The 19,032-nt window shown below is 45.1% G+C and overlaps 1 protein-coding gene across 3 annotated transcripts in view; it reads left to right on the forward strand.

Annotated features, from left to right (window-relative positions):
* The window catches only part of LOC310636462 (alpha-2-macroglobulin-like), a 103,717-nt gene that overhangs the window by 83,413 nt on the left and 1,272 nt on the right, over positions 1-19,032 (forward strand). For all 3 annotated transcript variants that reach the window (XM_083356320.1, XM_083356318.1, XM_083356319.1), the window contains exons 27-36: positions 640-796; positions 2,850-2,924; positions 5,327-5,492; positions 5,768-5,994; positions 8,419-8,637; positions 11,695-11,822; positions 14,021-14,111; positions 15,272-15,340; positions 18,620-18,719; positions 18,896-18,937. In XM_083356320.1, the coding sequence (XP_083212446.1) occupies positions 640-796; positions 2,850-2,924; positions 5,327-5,492; positions 5,768-5,994; positions 8,419-8,637; positions 11,695-11,822; positions 14,021-14,111; positions 15,272-15,340; positions 18,620-18,719; positions 18,896-18,937 (1,274 nt within the window). The remainder of the gene's footprint in view (positions 1-639; positions 797-2,849; positions 2,925-5,326; positions 5,493-5,767; positions 5,995-8,418; positions 8,638-11,694; positions 11,823-14,020; positions 14,112-15,271; positions 15,341-18,619; positions 18,720-18,895; positions 18,938-19,032) is intronic.

Raw genomic sequence — 19,032 nt, forward strand, 5'->3', positions numbered from 1 at the left:
AACCCACAGGCTGACCCTGAATCACAACAGTGTGGGTATGGCTAGTCCAGAGAAAAGAAGGACCGGGGTGACATGATAGGAGTGTTCCAGTATTGGGGGGCGGGGGCTACCACAAAAAAGAGAGGGTCAACTTATTTTGCAGCAGTTATTAAGCGAGACATCACGTGATCGTGATTTGTGATCGCCCCTGTTGGCTTCCAACCAGCAAAGGTCAGTGGGGAAGCCAAAGGAAGAAAATAAATAAATAAATCACAAAAACACAGCGGTGTGATGTCTCACTTAAGAACCGTGCCACTTAATGACAACTTTTCCAATCCCAGTTGTAGTCATAAGCCAAGGACTAGCTGATTACATCTGGCACAGGAGCAGAATAAAGTTGGGAGGGACCAAGAGTGAATGTGTGGCTGAAAGTAGCCTGGGTTCTGTTGTAGTTCTGCTCAGGATTATTTTATCCCCTTTTCTCTCTTTCTTTCATCTCTTTTTCTTTCTTTTCTCTTTAACCTCAACTGGTAGATTGGGGGAGTTTGGGGGTGGGGTGGGGGTGGCTCTAGGAAAAGCATGTTTCCAGAATCAACCCTCAAAGCTGTAAATGAGGTTTTAGATGAAAAACAAATTAATGGGTTTTTTGCTGCCTTGCAGGCTGACAGCTTTTGTCTTGAAATGCCTTTCTCAAATGAAGAGATACATCCCTGTGGAGGAACATCACCTGATCGACGCACAGATCTTTTTAGCCTTAAAGCAGAAAGCAAATGGCTGCTTCCAAATCACCGGCACCCTCCTGAACAATGCGCTAAAGGTACAGGAAAGCCAGCAACGAGAGGTCAGCGTAGCCGTCGCTAAAGAACACAAGGGGCTAGACCAGGGGGTAGGCAAAACCTTGGCTCTTTTGCGACTCGTGGACTTCAACTCCCAGAATTCCTGAGCCAGCCATGCTGAGGGGAAATGTGAGAGGTTTCCAAGCTGAGCCGTGCTGGCTCAGGAATTCTGGGAGTTGAAGTCCCCGAGTCGTAAAAGAGCCAAGGTGGCCTACGTCTGGCCTAGGCCGCTTTATGACTCGTGGACTTCAACTCCCAGAATTCCTGAGCCAGCCATGCTGAGGGGAAAGGGAGAAGTTTCCAAGCTGAGCCATGCTGGCTCAGGAATTCTGGGAGTTGAAGTCCCCAAGTCATAAAAGAGCCAAGGTGGCCTACGCCTGGCCTAGGCCGCTTTACGACTCGTGGACTTCAACCCCCAGAATTCCTGAGCCAGCCATGCTGAGGGGAAAGGGAGAGGTTTCCAAGCTGAGCCGTGCTGGCTCAGGAATTCTGGGAGTTGAAGTCCACGAGTCATAAAAGAGCCAAGGTGGCCTACGCCTGGCCTAGGCCGCTTTATGACTCGTGGACTTCAACTCCCAGAATTCCTGAGCCAGCCATGCTGAGGGGAAGAACTGAGGAAGCTTCCTGGAGGAGAAGCGAAATCTTTTCAAAGGAGGGGGGTGGGGGAAGAAGGGGTTTTTTTGCCTTGTGGGAAGAAAAAAATCAGGTCTGGTTCCAAGTCGGGGGAAAGACACTGACAACGAAATGGAGGCTGCAGGAAAGAAGGTCTCTGTTTATTTGGGAGCCAGAAACTAAAATGGCAGCAGCATATTTCTGGGGTTAGGGTTAGGGTTAGGGTTAGGGTTAGGGCTAGGGTGGCTGACAAATTAGGATTTTTGTACAGTTTACAGTAGTATTTTTGCAATTTTGAGGCTTGCTTGGTGTGCTTTTATTATTTGAGTGGCTTTGCTCGTTTCACAATGGCTTGTGATGGGTCTTAAGCATCGGCTTCCCTTGGTCTTAATCCTGTCAAGCGAATGTAATCGATTTTATCCTGTTACTCTTTTAGTCTGCCTGTTGCCTCTAGTGTGCCTCCTTTATTTATTTTATTTTATTTTTTTATTTTAATCCCATTTACATCCCGCCCTTCTCCGAAGACTCAGGGCGGCTTACAATCTAAGAAGCACAAATCAAATGTGCTTAGCAATAGCCTTCATTCTATGTATATGCCTGCTTATTAGGGCTTTCGGCCCACCCCCAAGCGGCATTATTACAAAGTCAGCTTAATTGCCCCCAACAATCTGGGTCCTCATTTTACCTACCTCGGAAGGATGGAAGGCTGAGTCAACCTTGAGCCTGGCGGGATGCGAACCTGCACTAATTGCAGGCAGCTGGTGTTACTTAAGGAGTCATTAGCCCACTGCTCCACTTTTAGTGAATAGGCAGGCTTGAGTCAATGTTTGGTTACTCAAGCTCACGAATAGAGAAACATTTCTTTCTGTATTTCTTTTTCCTGAGTTTTATCCTTGTGATTTGGGAGGCATAGTGAAACAGGACTGGGGGCGGGCGCGTTCTTACCACAGGCTTTTGGAAAAAGTACCCCCTCGGGACAACCAGGACCTGAATGATTTAGAACAGGGGTCTTCAAACTTGGGCCCTTTTATAACCTGTGGACTTCAACTCCCAGAATTCCTCAGCCAGGCACACGTGCCTGGCTGAGGAATTCTGGGAGTTGAAGTCCACAAGTCATAAAAGGGCCAAGTTTGAAGACCCCTGATTTAGAATCTCCGTAGACAACCTGAGCAGCACCTCTCTCTCCATTTTTGTGCATCACATGGTCCTGAGGGGAACACCAAATGGTGACCTTACCTTCGCCCGCCTGAGGCACCCTTGAAATAAGTAGGCTACAGGTCCCAGGATTCCCCAGCCACAGGTACATCAGTGAGAATTCTGAGAATTGAGGTCCACCTATCTGGAGGTTGGGAAAAGCCACTTGGGGAGATGGGAGCTGCCCTTCCCGTACTTATGGCTGCATCCCATTGTCTTCCTTAACAGGGCGGAGTTGACGATGAGGTCACTTTGTCAACCTACATCGCCATCGCTTTGCTGGAGATGTCCTTGCCTGTCACGGTAAGAAGCCATCTTCACCTCCCACAGACTTTGTTTAGTACCTGATCTCTTCAAGAAAGCTTCCTACAAAGCCGATTGCCCCTGAGCATAATAAAAGTCACGATGCTCTCAGTTGAGCTTCATTGACTGCATCCAAGCAAGAGCTTTACAACTGCCCTCTTGGCCACATCAGCTCGAGTTCAGTTTGTTTTTCCATCTTTATCTAAAACAGAGGTGGTGGTGGGGGGGGAAACAATGGCCCCTTTTATGACTTGTGGACTTCAACTCCCAGAATTCCTGAGCCAGCCATTACGGCTCAGCCATGGCTGGCTTAGGAATCCTGGGAGTTGAAGTCCACAAGTCATAAAGGGGCGGGGCATCGTTCCCCATCCTTGATTTAAAACATTAATGGTAATTTATGCAATTACTATAGAATTTATCTACCGTACTGTACTACACAAAGCCTGCTGTACAGTTAGTCCTTGACTTACAACCACAATTGACTCTAAAATTTCTTTTGCTAAGCGAGACAATTGTTCAGTGGGTTTTTGCCCCATTGTACGTGCTTTCTTGCCAGGGTTGTTAAGTGAATGCAGTTGTTAAGTTAGTAACGTGGTTGTTATAAGTGACCCTGGCCTTCCCATCGACTTTGCTTGTCAGAAGGTCGCTAAAAGTGATCACATGACCAGCGCAACCAGCATAAATGTGAAACAGATAAGAGTCCAAATTTGGTCACATGACCATGGGGATGCTGCAGTGGTCAAAAGTGTGTAAAACAATCAGAAGTCACTTTTTTTTAGTGCCATTGGAACTTTGAACGGTCACTAAATGAATGGTTGTAAGTTGTTGACGACCTGTTTACAAAACCTACCATATTATACTATACTATAGCATGCTAGTATAGCATGTATAGTATAGTATAGTATAGCTAGTATAGTAGGGACGCGGTGGCTCAGTGGGTTAGGACGCTGAGCTTGTCGATCAGAAGGTCGGCAGTTTGGCGGGTCGAATCCCGAGTGCCGCGTAACAGAGTGAGCGCCTGTTACTCGTCCCAGCTTCTGCCAACCTAGCAGTTCGAAAGCACGTAAAAATGCAAGTAGAAAAATAGGGACCCCTACGGTGGGAAGGTAACAGCGTTCCGTGCGCCTTTGGCGTCTAGTCATGCCGGCCACATGACCACGGAGACATCCTTGGACAAGCGCTGGCTCTTCGGCTTTGAAACGGAGATGAGCACCGGCCCCTAGAGTTGGAAACGACTAGCATGCTAAACATATCTATAGTATACTATCTATAGCACAGTATAGTATCTACCATACTGTATTTATCTCCTATACTATAATATTTATCTCCTATAATATCTATTTATGTGGTCACTAGGAGTCAAAATGACTTCATGGCTCATAATCAATTTATCAAATAAGAAACATCTGCCTGAAACGCAACAATACTTGTCCACAAATACATTACCCATTTCAAGAGCTACAAATGTGAGCAGTTTGGGACCTGTTAGGATGTGGAGGTCACAGTTTTGGTAGGAATAATTCCTAGTGATGATGGATAATATGAATGTTATAAGCAGTGGTGGGATTCAGCCAGTTCGCACCAGTTCGGGAGAACCGGTAGCTAATTTTTTTTGTTGCCAAGGCCCAGAATCGACTTCCGGAAGCGGCATCCACACAGAGAACCAGTTGTTCACATATCTGAATCCCACCGCTGGTTATAAGCCTAGATGAGAAGTTTCAATCAATACTTCTGTCTGCTTCCTTAAATTGGCTTGATTCCCCTGAAGCTCAGTCCCCAAGAAGCAAAAGAACTTACGAGTGCAAAAAAGAGGACTCCGGTATCACCCACCTTTTCCATCTTCACTTCTCTCCTACCTGTGTCAGTGGGGCATTGTTGTCCTCTGTCCAACATCACAGAGAACATGGCAATAGTAATAACACTTAGACTTATATACAGCTTCACACGACTTTTCAACCCTCTCTAAGCAGCTTACAGAGTCAGTATATTGCCCCCCAACCACAACAATTTGGGTCCTCATTTTACCCACCTTGGAAAGATGGAAGGCTGAGTCAACCTCGGGTCGGTCAGGATCGAACTCTTGGCAGTCGGCAGAGTTAGCCTGCAGTACTGCTCTCTAACCACTGGGGCACCACCGCTCATAGCAGTTCCAGATCTCACCGACCCTATACAAATGGCGGAGATGCTCTAGATCCGGAGTCCCCAATCCCAGTCTGTGGCATGCCAGAAACCGGGCCACACAAATAAGCGAAGCTCCATCCACGCACAAAACTACGCCCTCTCTGGTCCACGGAAAAACCTCTCTCTACTGAAACCGGTCCCTGGCACCCCAAAGTTGTTTTTTTTTGGGGGGGGGTGTCACTGCTCTAAGATGAACTTCTTCCTTTTTTTCCTCCCTGCAGCACTCTGTGTTGCGAAATGCTTTGTTTTGCCTGGAGACGGCATCCCAGCAGAAAGACATCCCCGTATACAACCTGGCCTTGTTGGGATACGCTTTCGCTTTGGCGCACAAACAGGACAAGGTGGCAGAAATACTCCATACCCTTCAAGGCAAAGCTGTGAAAGGGGGTAAGAAAAAGATTTGTGAGAGAAGTGTGTGTGTGTGTGTGTGTGTGTGTGTGTGTGGACACAGCAACTGTCATAAATACATACCGGTTTCCCAAGTGCCCGAATTTGGATTCAGTGACCTGGGGATGTCGCAACAGTCACAAGAGTGCAAAACGGTCATAGGTCAGGGCAGTCGTAACTTCCTGAGCTGTTGTATGTTGAGGAATTACCAGTAGCCGTGTTGGGATGATCGGAACCCAAAATACTTAACTTTTTCTTTCTTTTGGGCTCCGAAGAGGACGGCTCCATTCACTGGGAGAGGCCTACAAAGCCAGAGGCGAAGAAGCCTCTGTACTACGAGTCTCGTGCTTCTTCAGCCGAGGTGGAATTGAACAGCTACGTGCTCCTTACTTACCTGAAGAGAAACCCGTCACCCACCCAGGACGATCTGGCAACGGCCAGCAAGATTGTGACATGGCTTACTAAACAACAGAATCCTTCTGGAGGATTCTCTTCCACACAGGTTGGTGGCTCCCCTTTGTGGGTTCGATGCGTTGGGGTGCTTTGGGGTGGGAGAAGGAGACTTCTCTCAGAGAGGTGGGGTTCTAAGCTGGAACGCAAAACACACTAGTGCAGGGGTCCTCAACCATGACAACTTTAAAACTTGTGGACTTCAACTCCCAGCTTCGCTGACTGAGGAATTTTGGGAGTTGAAGTCAACAAGTCTTAAAGTTGCCAAGGTTGGAGACCCCTGCACTAGTAGTACATGAGGTACTGTAGAGCAGGGCCAGACCAGCAGTTGGCATCTTTGGATAAAATGACTCTCCTTTGTCCCACTTGCTCTTCCTTGGCCTATTACAGAATAGAACAGAACAGAACAGAACAAAATAATAGGAATAAAATGGAATAGAATAGTAGAATAGAACAGAACAGGAGTAGAATAGAATTAGAATTAGAATTAGAATTAGAAATTAATAGAATAGAATAGAATAGAATAGAATAGAATAGAATAGAATAGAATAGAATAGAATAGAATAGAATAGAATAATAGGATAGGACAGGACAAAACAGAACAGAATAGAATAGAATAATAGGAATTAAATAGAATAGAACAGTACAATAGAACAGAACAGGAGAATAGAATACTGTAGAATAGAATAGGATAGGATAGGATAGGATAGGATAGGATAGGATAGGATAGGATAGGATAGGATAGGATAGGACAGGACAGAACAGAATAGAATAGGACAAGACAGGACAAAACAGAATAGAATAGAATAGAATAGAATAGAATAGAATAGAATAGAATAGAACAGGACAAAACAGAACAGAATAGAATAGAATAGGACAAGACAGGACAAAACAGAACAGAATAGAATAGAACAGGACAAAACAGAACAGAATAAAATAGGACAAGACAGGACAAAACAGAACAGAACAGAGTAGAGTAGAGTAGAGTAGAGTAGAATAGAATGGAATAGAATAGAACAGGACAAAACAGAACAGAATAGAATAGGACAAGACAGGACAAAACAGAACAGAATAGAATAGAACAGGACAAAACAGAACAGAACAGAATAAAATAGGACAAGAGAGGACAAAACAGAACAGAGTAGAGTAGAGTAGAGTAGAGTAGAATAGAATAGAATAGAATAGAATAGAATAGAATAGAATAGAATAGAATAGAACAGGACAAAACAGAACAGAATAGAATAGGACAAGACAAGACAAAACAGAACAGAATAGAATAGAACAGGACAAAACAGAACAGAATAAAATAGGACAAGACAGGACAAAACAGAACAGAACAGAGTAGAGTAGAATAGAATGGAATAGAATAGAACAGGACAAAACAGAACAGAATAGAATAGAATAGGACAAGACAGGACAAAACAGAACAGAACAGAATAGAATAGAACAGGACAAAACAGAACAGGACAAAACAGAACAGAATAAAATAGGACAAGACAGGACAAAACAGAACAGAGTAGAGTAGAGTAGAGTAGAGTAGAGTAGAGTAGAATAGAATAGAATAGAATAGAATAGAATAGAATAGAATAGAATAGAATAGAATAGAACAGGACAAAACAGAACAGAATAGAATAGGACAAGACAGGACAAAACAGAACAGAATAGAATAGAACAGGACAAAACAGAACAGAATAAAATAGGACAAGACAGGACAAAACAGAACAGAACAGAGTAGAGTAGAGTAGAATAGAATGGAATAGAATAGAACAGGACAAAACAGAATAGAATAGAACAGGACAAGACAGGACAAAACTGAACAGAACAGAATAGAATAGAACAGGACAAAACAGAACAGAATAAAATAGGACAAGACAGGACAAAACAGAACAGAGTAGAGTAGAATAGAATAGAATAGAATAGAATAGAATAGAATAGAATAGAATAGAATAGAATAGAATAGAATAGAATAGAATAGAATAGAATAGAATAGAATAGAATAGAATAGAATAGAATAGAATAGAATAATAGGCAGGGCTTTTTTTCTCATAGAACGCTCAGAACAGAGTTCCGGCACCTTTTTTGGATAGAACCTGGTAGGGTAGGCAAGGCGGGTTGTATGACATGTGTGAGTTCCGGCACCTTTTTCTTTTACAAAAAAAGCACTGATAATAGGAATAAAATAAAATATAATAGTAGAATACTGTAGAACGGAACAGGATAGTTAATAGAATAGAATAGAATAAGAACAGAACAGAACCAAAGTTGTTGGAAGGGACCTTGGAGGTCATCTAGTCCAACCCCCTGCTCAGGCAGGAGACCCTCTACCATAGCATTCACAACTTCCTGATGTGAAGAAAAACATTGAGACCATCTTCTGGCTTCCTACCATGGCATAAGAGCGATCTGGGGAGCCGGTTTTCATATTTGTGCCCTTGGGAGAAGGAAATCACCCCGATCTCTTTATCTCTCCTCGCAGGACACCGTCGTGGCCCTCCAGGCCCTCTCCTTGTACGCAGCTGCGACTTTCTCCAACAGCGCAGAGGGCATCAGAGTGACCCTGAAGTCTGGGGAGAACAATCTGAAGGAATTCCAAGTAGACAACAGCAACAGGATTCTGCTCCAGACCCAGGACCTGCCCAACGTGCCCGGGGAGTATTTGGCAGTTGTGACCGGGAAAGGTTGCGCCTACGTGCAGGTGAGGCCCCCCTAAAAGATCCTTGGAAGAGAACAGGGGGTGACAGGGTGCAAGGTGACTTACTGTCGTGGGTCAAATTAAGATACTTTAAATATGCTGCCCGCCAGCATGGCTTCCAGGCTTCCTTCGTGGAAAGAAAACGGAGCAGCAATAGCAGTATCATTTACAGTAGGCTTATACACCACCCCACAGCGCTTGACAGAGTCAGCATATGGCCCTCAACAATCTGGGTCCTCATTTGACCGACCTCGGAAGGACGGAAAGGCTGAGTCCGTCAGGGCTGCGGGCAGAGCTTGCCTACAATACTGCATTCTTACCGCTGCCCCCCCCCCCGGCCTCATCGACCGGAGTGCACAAAGCTCGTTCATAAATTGAAAGGTGTTTGGGCAGGGGGAAGGAATTAAAAAAACAACAACCCACTTTTGTTGTTGTTCATTGCAAAGTCGTGTTCGACCCCTGGCGACCCCATGGAGAACGTTCCTCCAGGCCTTCCTGTCCTCTACCATCTTCTGGAGTCCCTTTAGGCTCATGCCTACTGCTTCAGTGACTCCATCCAGCCACCTCATTCTCTGTCGTCCCCTTCTTCTCTTGCCCTCAACCTTTCCCAGCATTAGGCTCTTCTCCAGTGAGTCCTTCCTTCTCATTAGGTGGCCAAAGGATTTGAGTTTCAACTTCAGGATCTGGCCTTCTAAAGAGCAGTCAGGGTTGATCTCCTCTAGGACTGACCGGTTTGATCGCCTTGCAGTCCAAGGGACTCGCAGCAGTCTTCTCCAAAACCATAGTTCAAAGGCCTCAATTCTTTGGCGCTCAGCCTTTTTTATGGTCCAGCTTTCACAGCCATACATTGCAACTGGGAAGACCACAGCCTTGACTATACGCACTTTTGTTGGCAGGGTGATGTCTCTGCTTTTTAGTGTGCTGTCTAGATTTGCCATGGCTTTCCTCCCCAGGAGCAAGCGTCTTTTAATTTCTTGGCTGCACACACACACACACACACACACACACACGTGTATGTATGTATATGTATGTATATGTATGTGTGTATGTGCATATATATGTGTGTGTGTGTGTATAGGGACGTGGTGGTCCAGTGGGTTAGGACGCTGAGCTTGTCAATCAGAAGATCAGCAGTTTGGCAGGTCGAATCCCGAGTGCCGCTTAACAGAGTGAGCGCCTGTTACTCGTCCCAGCTTCTGCCAACCTAGCAGTTCGAAAGCACGTAAAAATGCAAGTAAAAAGATGAGGGATTTAGAGAGAAGATTCTGCTATCTGTGCTAAACACACCTGTCTTAGCCCACTTAGGGGGAGGAACATGGAGGACAGCTGCCAAAGGGGATCCCAGTTTGCAGTCAGCAAGTAGCTCTTCCTTTCTGAGACGCTCAAAATGTAGGAAGCATCCCTGCTCCTTCAGGAGACTCTCTGAACGGCTTGAGTGAGGTGGACCTGGAGTTGAGGCTATGTCCATTGGTCAGAGAGAGAAAAACTCTCTTCCCACTGTGGACTTCAAAGGGCAGAGGAAGAGTCCCACAGGTGCTTTTTCAAAAGGCAACTGGACCTCGTTGTTCCTTGTTTTTTTTCCTTGAAGACGTTTCGCTTCTCATCCAAGAAGCTTCTTCAGTTCTAACTGGATGGTGGAGGATGGAAGGACTTGCATTCCCCGCCGTCATCTGGTCGTTCGCACTCTTTCTGAGAGTCGCCGAGGCCTCTCGGCGGTTCCCAGAAGATTCCACCACCCACTGGCACTACCCGGGTGACCCTGAGGGCCCAGATCAACCTCCCAGGGGCCTCCACGGCTCTCTGCAAGAGTGCGAACGATGGGTGGATGAATCCCCCCACCCGTCCATCCTCCTTCATTCAGTCAGAACTGAAGAAGCTTCTTGGATGAGAAGCGAAAGGTCTTCGAGGAAAAAGAAGGCCCGGATGCCTTTCGAAAAAGCACCTTTGGGACAAACCGTGAGCTGGAAGACTGAGAATCTCCGCAGACATGCAGAGAAAGAGGCACCATAGAGAAACGTGGTCCAATAAGGAGAAACACCCGGAACAGAAAAAAAAGTGGCAGCCAAGGAAACAGAAAGCAGAAAAGGTTAAGTGAGAAGGCCCAAGAGTCCATCCTTGCATTTCTACCATGACAAGGTGATGCTGAAGAGCTGCTATTAATCGGGCGATAGCGCTGACGTCAGTCCGTCACGTTCTAAGGTTGCTCTTCCTGTGTTCTTCTACCGTGGACACACATTTGCTTCTCTGGTTGGCTTGCAAGAAGAAAGCATCTTTCAACAGCGAGGAAGAACTGCGGCAGCTTCTCTTCCGTCAGGTGCACTCTGTTCTGTACCAGCCTGCTACTGGCCCTGCAGAAAAGGCAGGACAACCTGACGGCAAGAGGCTGGAATAAAGCCTGCCAAATTTATTAACATAAAACAGACACCAACCATGAAACAGGAGCTATGAAACAGGAACTATCCAAGCGGTTGCCTTCAACAAACCAGCCCTCCCACACATTCCCCTTAAATACAGCTCAGGGCGTGGCCTCTCTCTGCCTCCTTCCGAGGTGCCCCATTGCCTTCCTTTGTTTACTCCTAATTGACTGCCTCCTGCATCGGGCGTCCTTGAACAGGGCCAGCTGTGGGTCATCTTCATCCACGCTGTCAGGCTCACACAGCTGGGTATCCACCAGGTGGGAGGGGCCTGGCTGAGGGCTCTGCGGAGCCTCAAAGCCATCATCAGCAAGCTCTTCAACACCCCCCTCCTCCTCCTCTGAGTTGTCCGACCCAACTGCCAAACCCACAGGCTGACCCTGAATCACAACACACTCCAGAAGTGTCGGTATTCAGCTCCTCATTGGCAAGCTTGGCTGACAATATTGGAAGCTGAAGGCCAACGCATCTGCAGGGCCTCAGACCGGAAGAAGGCTGAGCCAAGGTGGATCTAGGAAATTATGGCACCATGAGTCCAAGTGGACAGAGTGGTCTTAGACTTCCTCGAGCAGCAGAAAATCTGCAAGGCCTGGAGTGGCCAATTCACCAACAAAGACGACCCGGTTAACCAAATATTTCCTCCTAGACCACCTTGAGGTACAATGTGCTCCCACATCCAGAGGACGACCCATTTGCAGTGACTGTCGACACAATTCCCGAAATGTGTGTTGGAGTCAAGGCCCACAAAGAATTCGAGATTGTAATGAACGTCAGGTACTTCTCTCATCAATAAGTCACAGCTGAAGGGGGGGGGGGTCTGGCTGCCATTCAAGGGATACCATAATGTCAGATGGTGTCTTTGGGTCTGAAGGTCCATGTCCCGCTCCTAACAGCCTCGCTTCCTATCATTTGCTAATCTAACCTAAGAGAAATGTGATTTGTTTGGGGTTCCATATATTGTGGGGACCTAATAATGTCTTGGCAAGCTGTGTGGACTATTAAGCTATGATATGGCTTATTTATTTGGATATAGCAGCGGTCCCCAACATTTTGGGCACCAGGGACTGGTTCCGTGGAGAAAGGTTTATCCGCGAACTGGAGGGGGCGTGGTTTCGTGTGCTGCCTGCATCCCGCGGCAGCACGGACTGCTTGCTGGCGTGCCACGGACCAGTGCTGGTCCACAAACCCGGGGTTGGGGACCCCTGGGGTATACACACAAAAACAGATGTGTTTTCTTAATGAGTTGGTTGCATGAATCCAGCCACCTTATGCATGACACGCTTGACTGGGTGAAGGAAGGGCGTAGTCAACTCATTGAACCAGCCTGACAATTACTGTAATTCACAGGGAGTTAGTTTCTAGTTTAAAACACCTTCAGCACTGCGCGGAGTTAAACACACACAAACCACTACATCACAAAAACAGCTTGTTAAGGACCCACTTCAATCTCCATCTTGAGAAAACAGAACTCTTGGAAACGGTTTATTAAGAGAAATTGACAGTAGGCACGCTAGACAGGTTTCTGAGGGATTCCCCCCCACCATTCAGTGTTTTAAAAGTGTTCCCAAGCAGCCACCCCCACCCCACCCCGCAGTTCTTCCCGAGGATTCAAACTGGCAGATTTCTAGGTGTTAACTCCAGAAAAGATAACACCAGTCCGGCTCTCTCGGCACAATCGGCACAATCGTTCAATCCTCTCTTTACCCAGATCCCAAGTGTTGCATCTTTCCCCCCCCACACACACACACACTTTTTCCCTCGCTGCCGGTAAAGAGGAGAAGTTCAGAGGGGCATAGGATGAAAGGCAGATGGCCACATCGTTATGGTTAGCAGACCCAAAGTGAATCAACAAAAGGTTACTTTGTAATGAATAGAGGAAGTGAAAGTAATAAAACCCCCATACATACCCCCTTCCCCCTTAGTAGTATGACGGAATCCAAGAGATAGTAAGAATTGGTTTTTATATCAGAGAAGATAGAAATGAAATATAACCGGATTCTGACATGACTTATAGGTTAACCGCCCGTCCTCCTTTCTGAGACAAAGTTGAAGTCCTAGGTGGCCCCACGAAAACAGGACTTCTCTAGGCCCTCTACGCCATATCTCCCTACAAAGGTTGAAATAGGAACGGCAATGAGGAAGTCCCTCCCCTGGTCTGTAATTGCAAGAATCATAATGGCACCACTGCAGGTATTTTGAGGTGCTTCGGAAAATGACAAGCTCCCAACCGTCTTTGTGAAGATGGGGAGGACACAGAAAACAATCAGTGATTCTGTGTTGCTGGCCTCCAGGGCTAAGTCAAGTGTCTGGGAGCAGAGGATAGTGATGTCACTCAAACACCGCAACTTCATCCGGATAGATCTGGACTCCCACGGCCTAGTTAACCTTCAATGCAGGGAGAACCACCTTTGGATGGGCAAATGTAGGCTAAGTGGTGGAATCGCATCAGACCGCTGACATTCAGACAAACCAGCCATCAACAGACACACAGAGATCAATCCAGTTTACATGCCATTTAAAAGGTACAATTCCAAGTCTAGGAAGCAAACAGCCTAGATTCTAGAACATGTACCCTCCATCATCTATCACATAGATAAGCAAGGAACAGCACCAGAGAAACAATAAAGGAGGAAAACAATACCCTTTTTAAAGGAGACAACAAAGAGATTGGCAGGACTGACTACCACACAGAAACAACTAACATACTCCCCTTCTCTCTGCATTGATGATGTTGCCTAGTATGGTCAGGAAACGTCAGCAGGAAAGCGGCATATTCAAGAGAGCACAAAGAGCACAACCGACCAAATGTCCGTCCCAATCAGAGACTAGAACTTGGATCTCCTTGGTAGGAATCCAATCCCTCTTTGTTGCCTCCTTTAACAGGGTGTAGTGATCGTGGGATCAGGAATTAAAAACCCCACAACCATCCTAACCGGGGCTGACATTGTCTCTTTTCCCTCTCATTCGTCCAGTTACACCGGCAAGCGTCCAGCCTCCAACATGGCGATTATTAATGTCAAGATGGTCTCTGGATTTGTACCAAATACGCCATCTGTGAAAAAGGTAATGGAGAGTTGTTGCATTGGGCCTTTCCCCCCAAATAGCTGTTAATCTCTCTTGACTATGACATACCAAAGAATTAAGAGCTGCTGGGTGGGATTTGGACGCAAATGCCACCACTCAAGATTTATAGCCGAGACCTTGAAATAGAGCCTCTCTGTGTGGGCAGAGGAAGGGATGGGGAATGGAAATGTGCCCCACATTGTGTTATGATAGGCCATGCCCTCCATAAGGGACGCGGTGGCTCAGTGGGTTAGGACTCTGAGCTTGTCGATCAGAAGGTCGGCAGTTTAGCGGGTTGAATCCCGAGTGCCGTGTAACAGAGTGAGCGCCTGTTACTCGTCCCAGCTTCTGCTAACCTAGCAGTTCAAAAGCACGTAAAAAATGCAAGTAGAAAAATAGGGACCACTATGCTGGGAAGGTAACAGTGTTCCGTGCGCCTTTGGCATCTAGTCATGCCAGCCACATGACCACAGAGACGTCCTCGGACAAACGCTGGCTCTTCGGCTTTGAAACGGAGATGAGCACCTAGAGTCGGAAACGACTAGCGCGCATGTGCGGGGGAAACTTTACCTTTACCTTTATCATGCCCTCCATGGCAGTATCAACCATCCCAACACGGTCAGTTAGAAAAGAAAGACCCTTGGAGCCATGGTTAGTCAAAAGTACGCTTTACTAAAGCCAAGTGGTTGCAGAAGAAGCAAAGCTGGATCTGGTGTTTCCGTGCCCAAGCATGAGGTTAACTTTCCCTTGTTGCCATACACACACACACGTCGAGCATCATAGTGTGACCTTGGAACGTGTGTCGGCTCCCGCAGGACCGTACGGTTCATGGTTTCATTTTGCCCCAGGCTAGCTCTCCCTTTGCCCCCCTCTGGCCGATCTGCCCCCCTCTCCCCCATTGTTTACGGCAGGCTGACAGCAGGCAACGCAGCGCGTAGCAGGATGGCAACCCTTGATAGGCAGCCCCTTTCGTGAGAAGGACCGCAGCCTACTTCCCGAAATTGCAAGCGTGCCGAATATCCCAAGGATGATCTCTGTCGGCCCAGGGCACTTCGCCTCACCAAGATCAGGGCCAGGTTTCAGCTGTCCCAACGGCCGGTGGCGGATCGGGGCCCCTGACCCATCCTAATGGAAGACATCTCCGTTTTGTTTTTCTGCAGCTGAAAAAGCAGGCTCCGATTCAGCGGGTAGAGGTAACGGCCACCAACGTGATGCTGTATTTGGAGGAGGTGAGTGCAGAAACCAAAATGAGGGAACGGGCGAGCGATCATGATCGTGATGACCTTTAATGATAATGGAAAGGCCAATAAAGAGAGGAAGGGAACTGCTGGGAGTGGGGGGGGGGTTTGCCCACTGAATCTTCCTGTGGAGCATGAAAAGGCTAACGCTCCACATGAAGACAGAGAATCATATAACAAAGGAAAAGGGGATTGCTTCGTTAAAGTATTTGGGAAAAGGTAGAAATAATACAGTAAGCCAATGGGTGCGGTCCAGATATTTTGGGCTCCATTCCTTTATTCCCCCTTGGTCAGGTTGCGTGGAGCTAGTCCGAAACATCTCAGCCACTCATTGGGTGCCTGGCGGGCTTCCAAATTTCAACCTTCTAAGCAGTACGGGTTGTCCTCGACTTACAACAGTTTAGTGACCGTTCAAAGTTTCTATGGTGCTGGGGGAAAAAAGTGATTTATGAATGTTTTTCACACTTATGACCATTGCAGCCGTCTCTGCAGTCATGTGATCAAAATTCAGATGTTTGGCAACTGGCATGTGGCCTTTTGACGAGCCAAGTCAATGGGGAAGCCAGATTCCCTTAACAACTGTGTTACTAATTTGACAACTGCAGGAGTTCACTTTAGAATAGAATAGAATAGAATAGAATAGAATAGAATAGAATAGAATAGAATAGAATAGAATAGAATAGAATAGAATAGAATAGAATAGAATAGAATAGAGGAATGAAGAATGGAATGGAATGGAATGGAATGGAATGGAATGGAATAGAATAGAATAGAATAGAATAGAATAGAATAGAATAGAATAGAATAGAATAGAATAGAATAGAATAGAATAGAATAGAATAGAATAGAATAGAATAGAATAGAATAGAATAGAATAGAATAAGGAATAGAATAGAATAAGGAATAGAATAGAATAGAATAGAATAGAATAGAATAGAATAGAATAGAATAGAATAGAGGAATGAAGAATAGAATAGAGGAATGAAGAATGGAATGGAATGGAATAGAATAGAATAGAATAGAATAGAATAGAATAGAATAGAATAGAATAGAATAGAATAGAATAGAATAGAATGGAATAGAAAGGAATGGGATTAGAATAGAATGGAATGGAACGGAACAACAGAATAGAATATAGGAATGAAGAATAGAATGGAATGGAACAGAACAGAGGAATGAAGAATGGAATAGAATAGAATAGAATAGAATAGAATAGAATAGAATAGAATAGAATAGAATAGAATAGAATAGAATAAGGAATAGAATAGAATAAGGAATAGAATAGAATAGAATAGAATAGAATAGAATAGAATAGAATAGAGGAATGAAGAATAGAATAGAGGAATGAAGAATGGAATGGAATGGAATGGAATGGAATAGAATAGAATAGAATAGAATAGAATAGAATAGAATAGAATAGAATAGAATAGAATAGAATAGAATAGAATAGAATAGAATAGAATAGAATAGAATAGAATAGAATAGAATAGAATGGAATAGAAAGGAATGGGATTAGAATAGAATGGAATGGAATGGAACGGAACGGAACAGAACAGAACAGAGGAATGAAGAATAGATTGGAATGGAATGGAATGGAACAGAATAGAATAGAATGAGATTAGAATGGGATTAGAATAAAATGGAATGGAACGGAACAGAATAGAATATAGGAATGAAGAATAGAATGGAATGGAACAGAACAGAGGAATGAAGAATGGAATGGAATGGAATAGAATAGAATAGAATAGAATAGAATAGAATAGAATAGAATAGAATAGAATAGAATAGAATAGAATAGAATAGAATAGAATAGAATAGAATAGAATAGAATAGAATAGAATAAATGAAGAATGGAATGGAATAGAATAGAATAGAATAGAATAAATAGAATAGAATAGAATAGAATAGAATAGAATAGAATAGAATAGGAATAGAATAGAGGAATGAAGAATAGAATAGAGGAATGAAGAATAGAATAGAGGAATGAAGAATGGAATGGAATGGAATGGAATAGAATAGAATAGAATAGAATAGAATAGAATAGAATAGAATAGAATAGAATAGAATAGAATAGAAAGGAATGGGATTAGAATAGAATGGAATGGAATGGAACGGAACAGAACAGAACAGAACAGAGGAATGAAGAATAGATTGGAATGGAATGGAATAGAACAGAATAGAATAGAATGAGATTAGAATGGGATTAGAATAGAATGGAATGGAACGGAACAACAGAATAGAATATAGGAAAAGAATAGAATGGAATGGAACAGAACAGAGGAATGAAGAATAGAATAGAATAGAATAGAATAGAATAGAATAAATAGAATAGAATAGAATAGAATAGAATAGAATAGAATAGAATAGAATAGAATAGAATAGAATAGAATAGGAATCTGGAAGGTACCTTGGAGGTCTTCTAGTCCAGCCCCATGATCAAGCAGGAGAACCTATACTATCTCAGACAAATGACTGTCTAGCCTCTTCTTAAAAATTTCTAGTGATGGAGCATCCACGATTTCTGGAGGCAAGCTGTTCCACTGGTTAATTGTCCTCACTGCTTAACAATGCTCTCATTTAGCGACAGACATTTTGGATCAATTGTGGTTGCAAGTCAAGGACTCTCTGTATTTTACCGAGCCTTTTCCCCTAGTGCCGCACACGCAAGGCTTGAACATGGGCTGGAAAGGAAGAGAACCGTTTTTGTAAATCTTGGGGCCTGCCTGTGCAGGTCATCCTCAACTTACAGCTGAAACTGAACCCAGAATTATGGTCGTAAGTCACTGTGGTCCTTAAGCAATTCACTGGACCTGACTTTGCCATATTTAAGGGCTTCAGGCATGGATGTGTCGACTGAGGGGCTTGTGGTGGGTCAGGTGTGAGTCATCAGTGAGACGCTTGTGATGGGTCTTGCGATGGGGAGGTTACATCAGTTCCGGGCCATTGGGAGGTGAAGTGCTAGTTGGGGGGGAGGCGGGGCTTGCGTGGGTTGGTTGTGGGTCGGTGCTGTCTCTGGATGGCTGTGCGGTTGGTTTGGATTCTGAGGAGTTCGTAGGCCGATGGAATTGCTTGTGGAGTGCCAGACTTCGATGGACGTACGAGTGTGGCGAGTGGCTAGGTAGCGTGGGCCAATGATTTTACTGTTGCTCCAATCAAACTGGTGCCGTTTGGTGTCGGTGTGGGTAGATTATATATGCTGCAAGGGGACAAAGGTGCAGTACGCAGATGGCTGTCTAAACCTCAAATCTTATCTGAACCTTTTGTCTGCAGGTGACCAACGTCACCATACCGATCTCTTTCACGGTGGAACGGAGCTTCGATATCCAGAATCAGAGGCCAGCATTTGTGCACGTGTATGACTATTACGAAGGTGAGCTCGGAATATGCAGCTGTGGGTTCTGAATTCAATCCCGCACCACCGCCAATGTATCCTCCCTGAGGACTCCAAAGCCAAATCCCGAAAGATGGTAAAAGAACAGCTCGTGTCCCTTTGGGACGTGAGAGAAAGCCCATTTGATATTAACCAGTTTTCCTTCATGTTTCCAGATGAATCCACAGTGGTTCCATACAGCGCCCCCTGCAGCAAAGGTATAGTATGAACTCCTTTTGAACTCTACTACTCTCTTCCAATCTTCTTTCTTTTTTTTTCTGAGTAGAACATGACCAATTCTAAACATGACCAA

This window comes from Vipera ursinii (genome assembly GCF_947247035.1).
Source record: "Vipera ursinii genome assembly, chromosome: 2".
Classification (NCBI taxonomy): Eukaryota; Metazoa; Chordata; class Lepidosauria; order Squamata; family Viperidae; genus Vipera; species Vipera ursinii.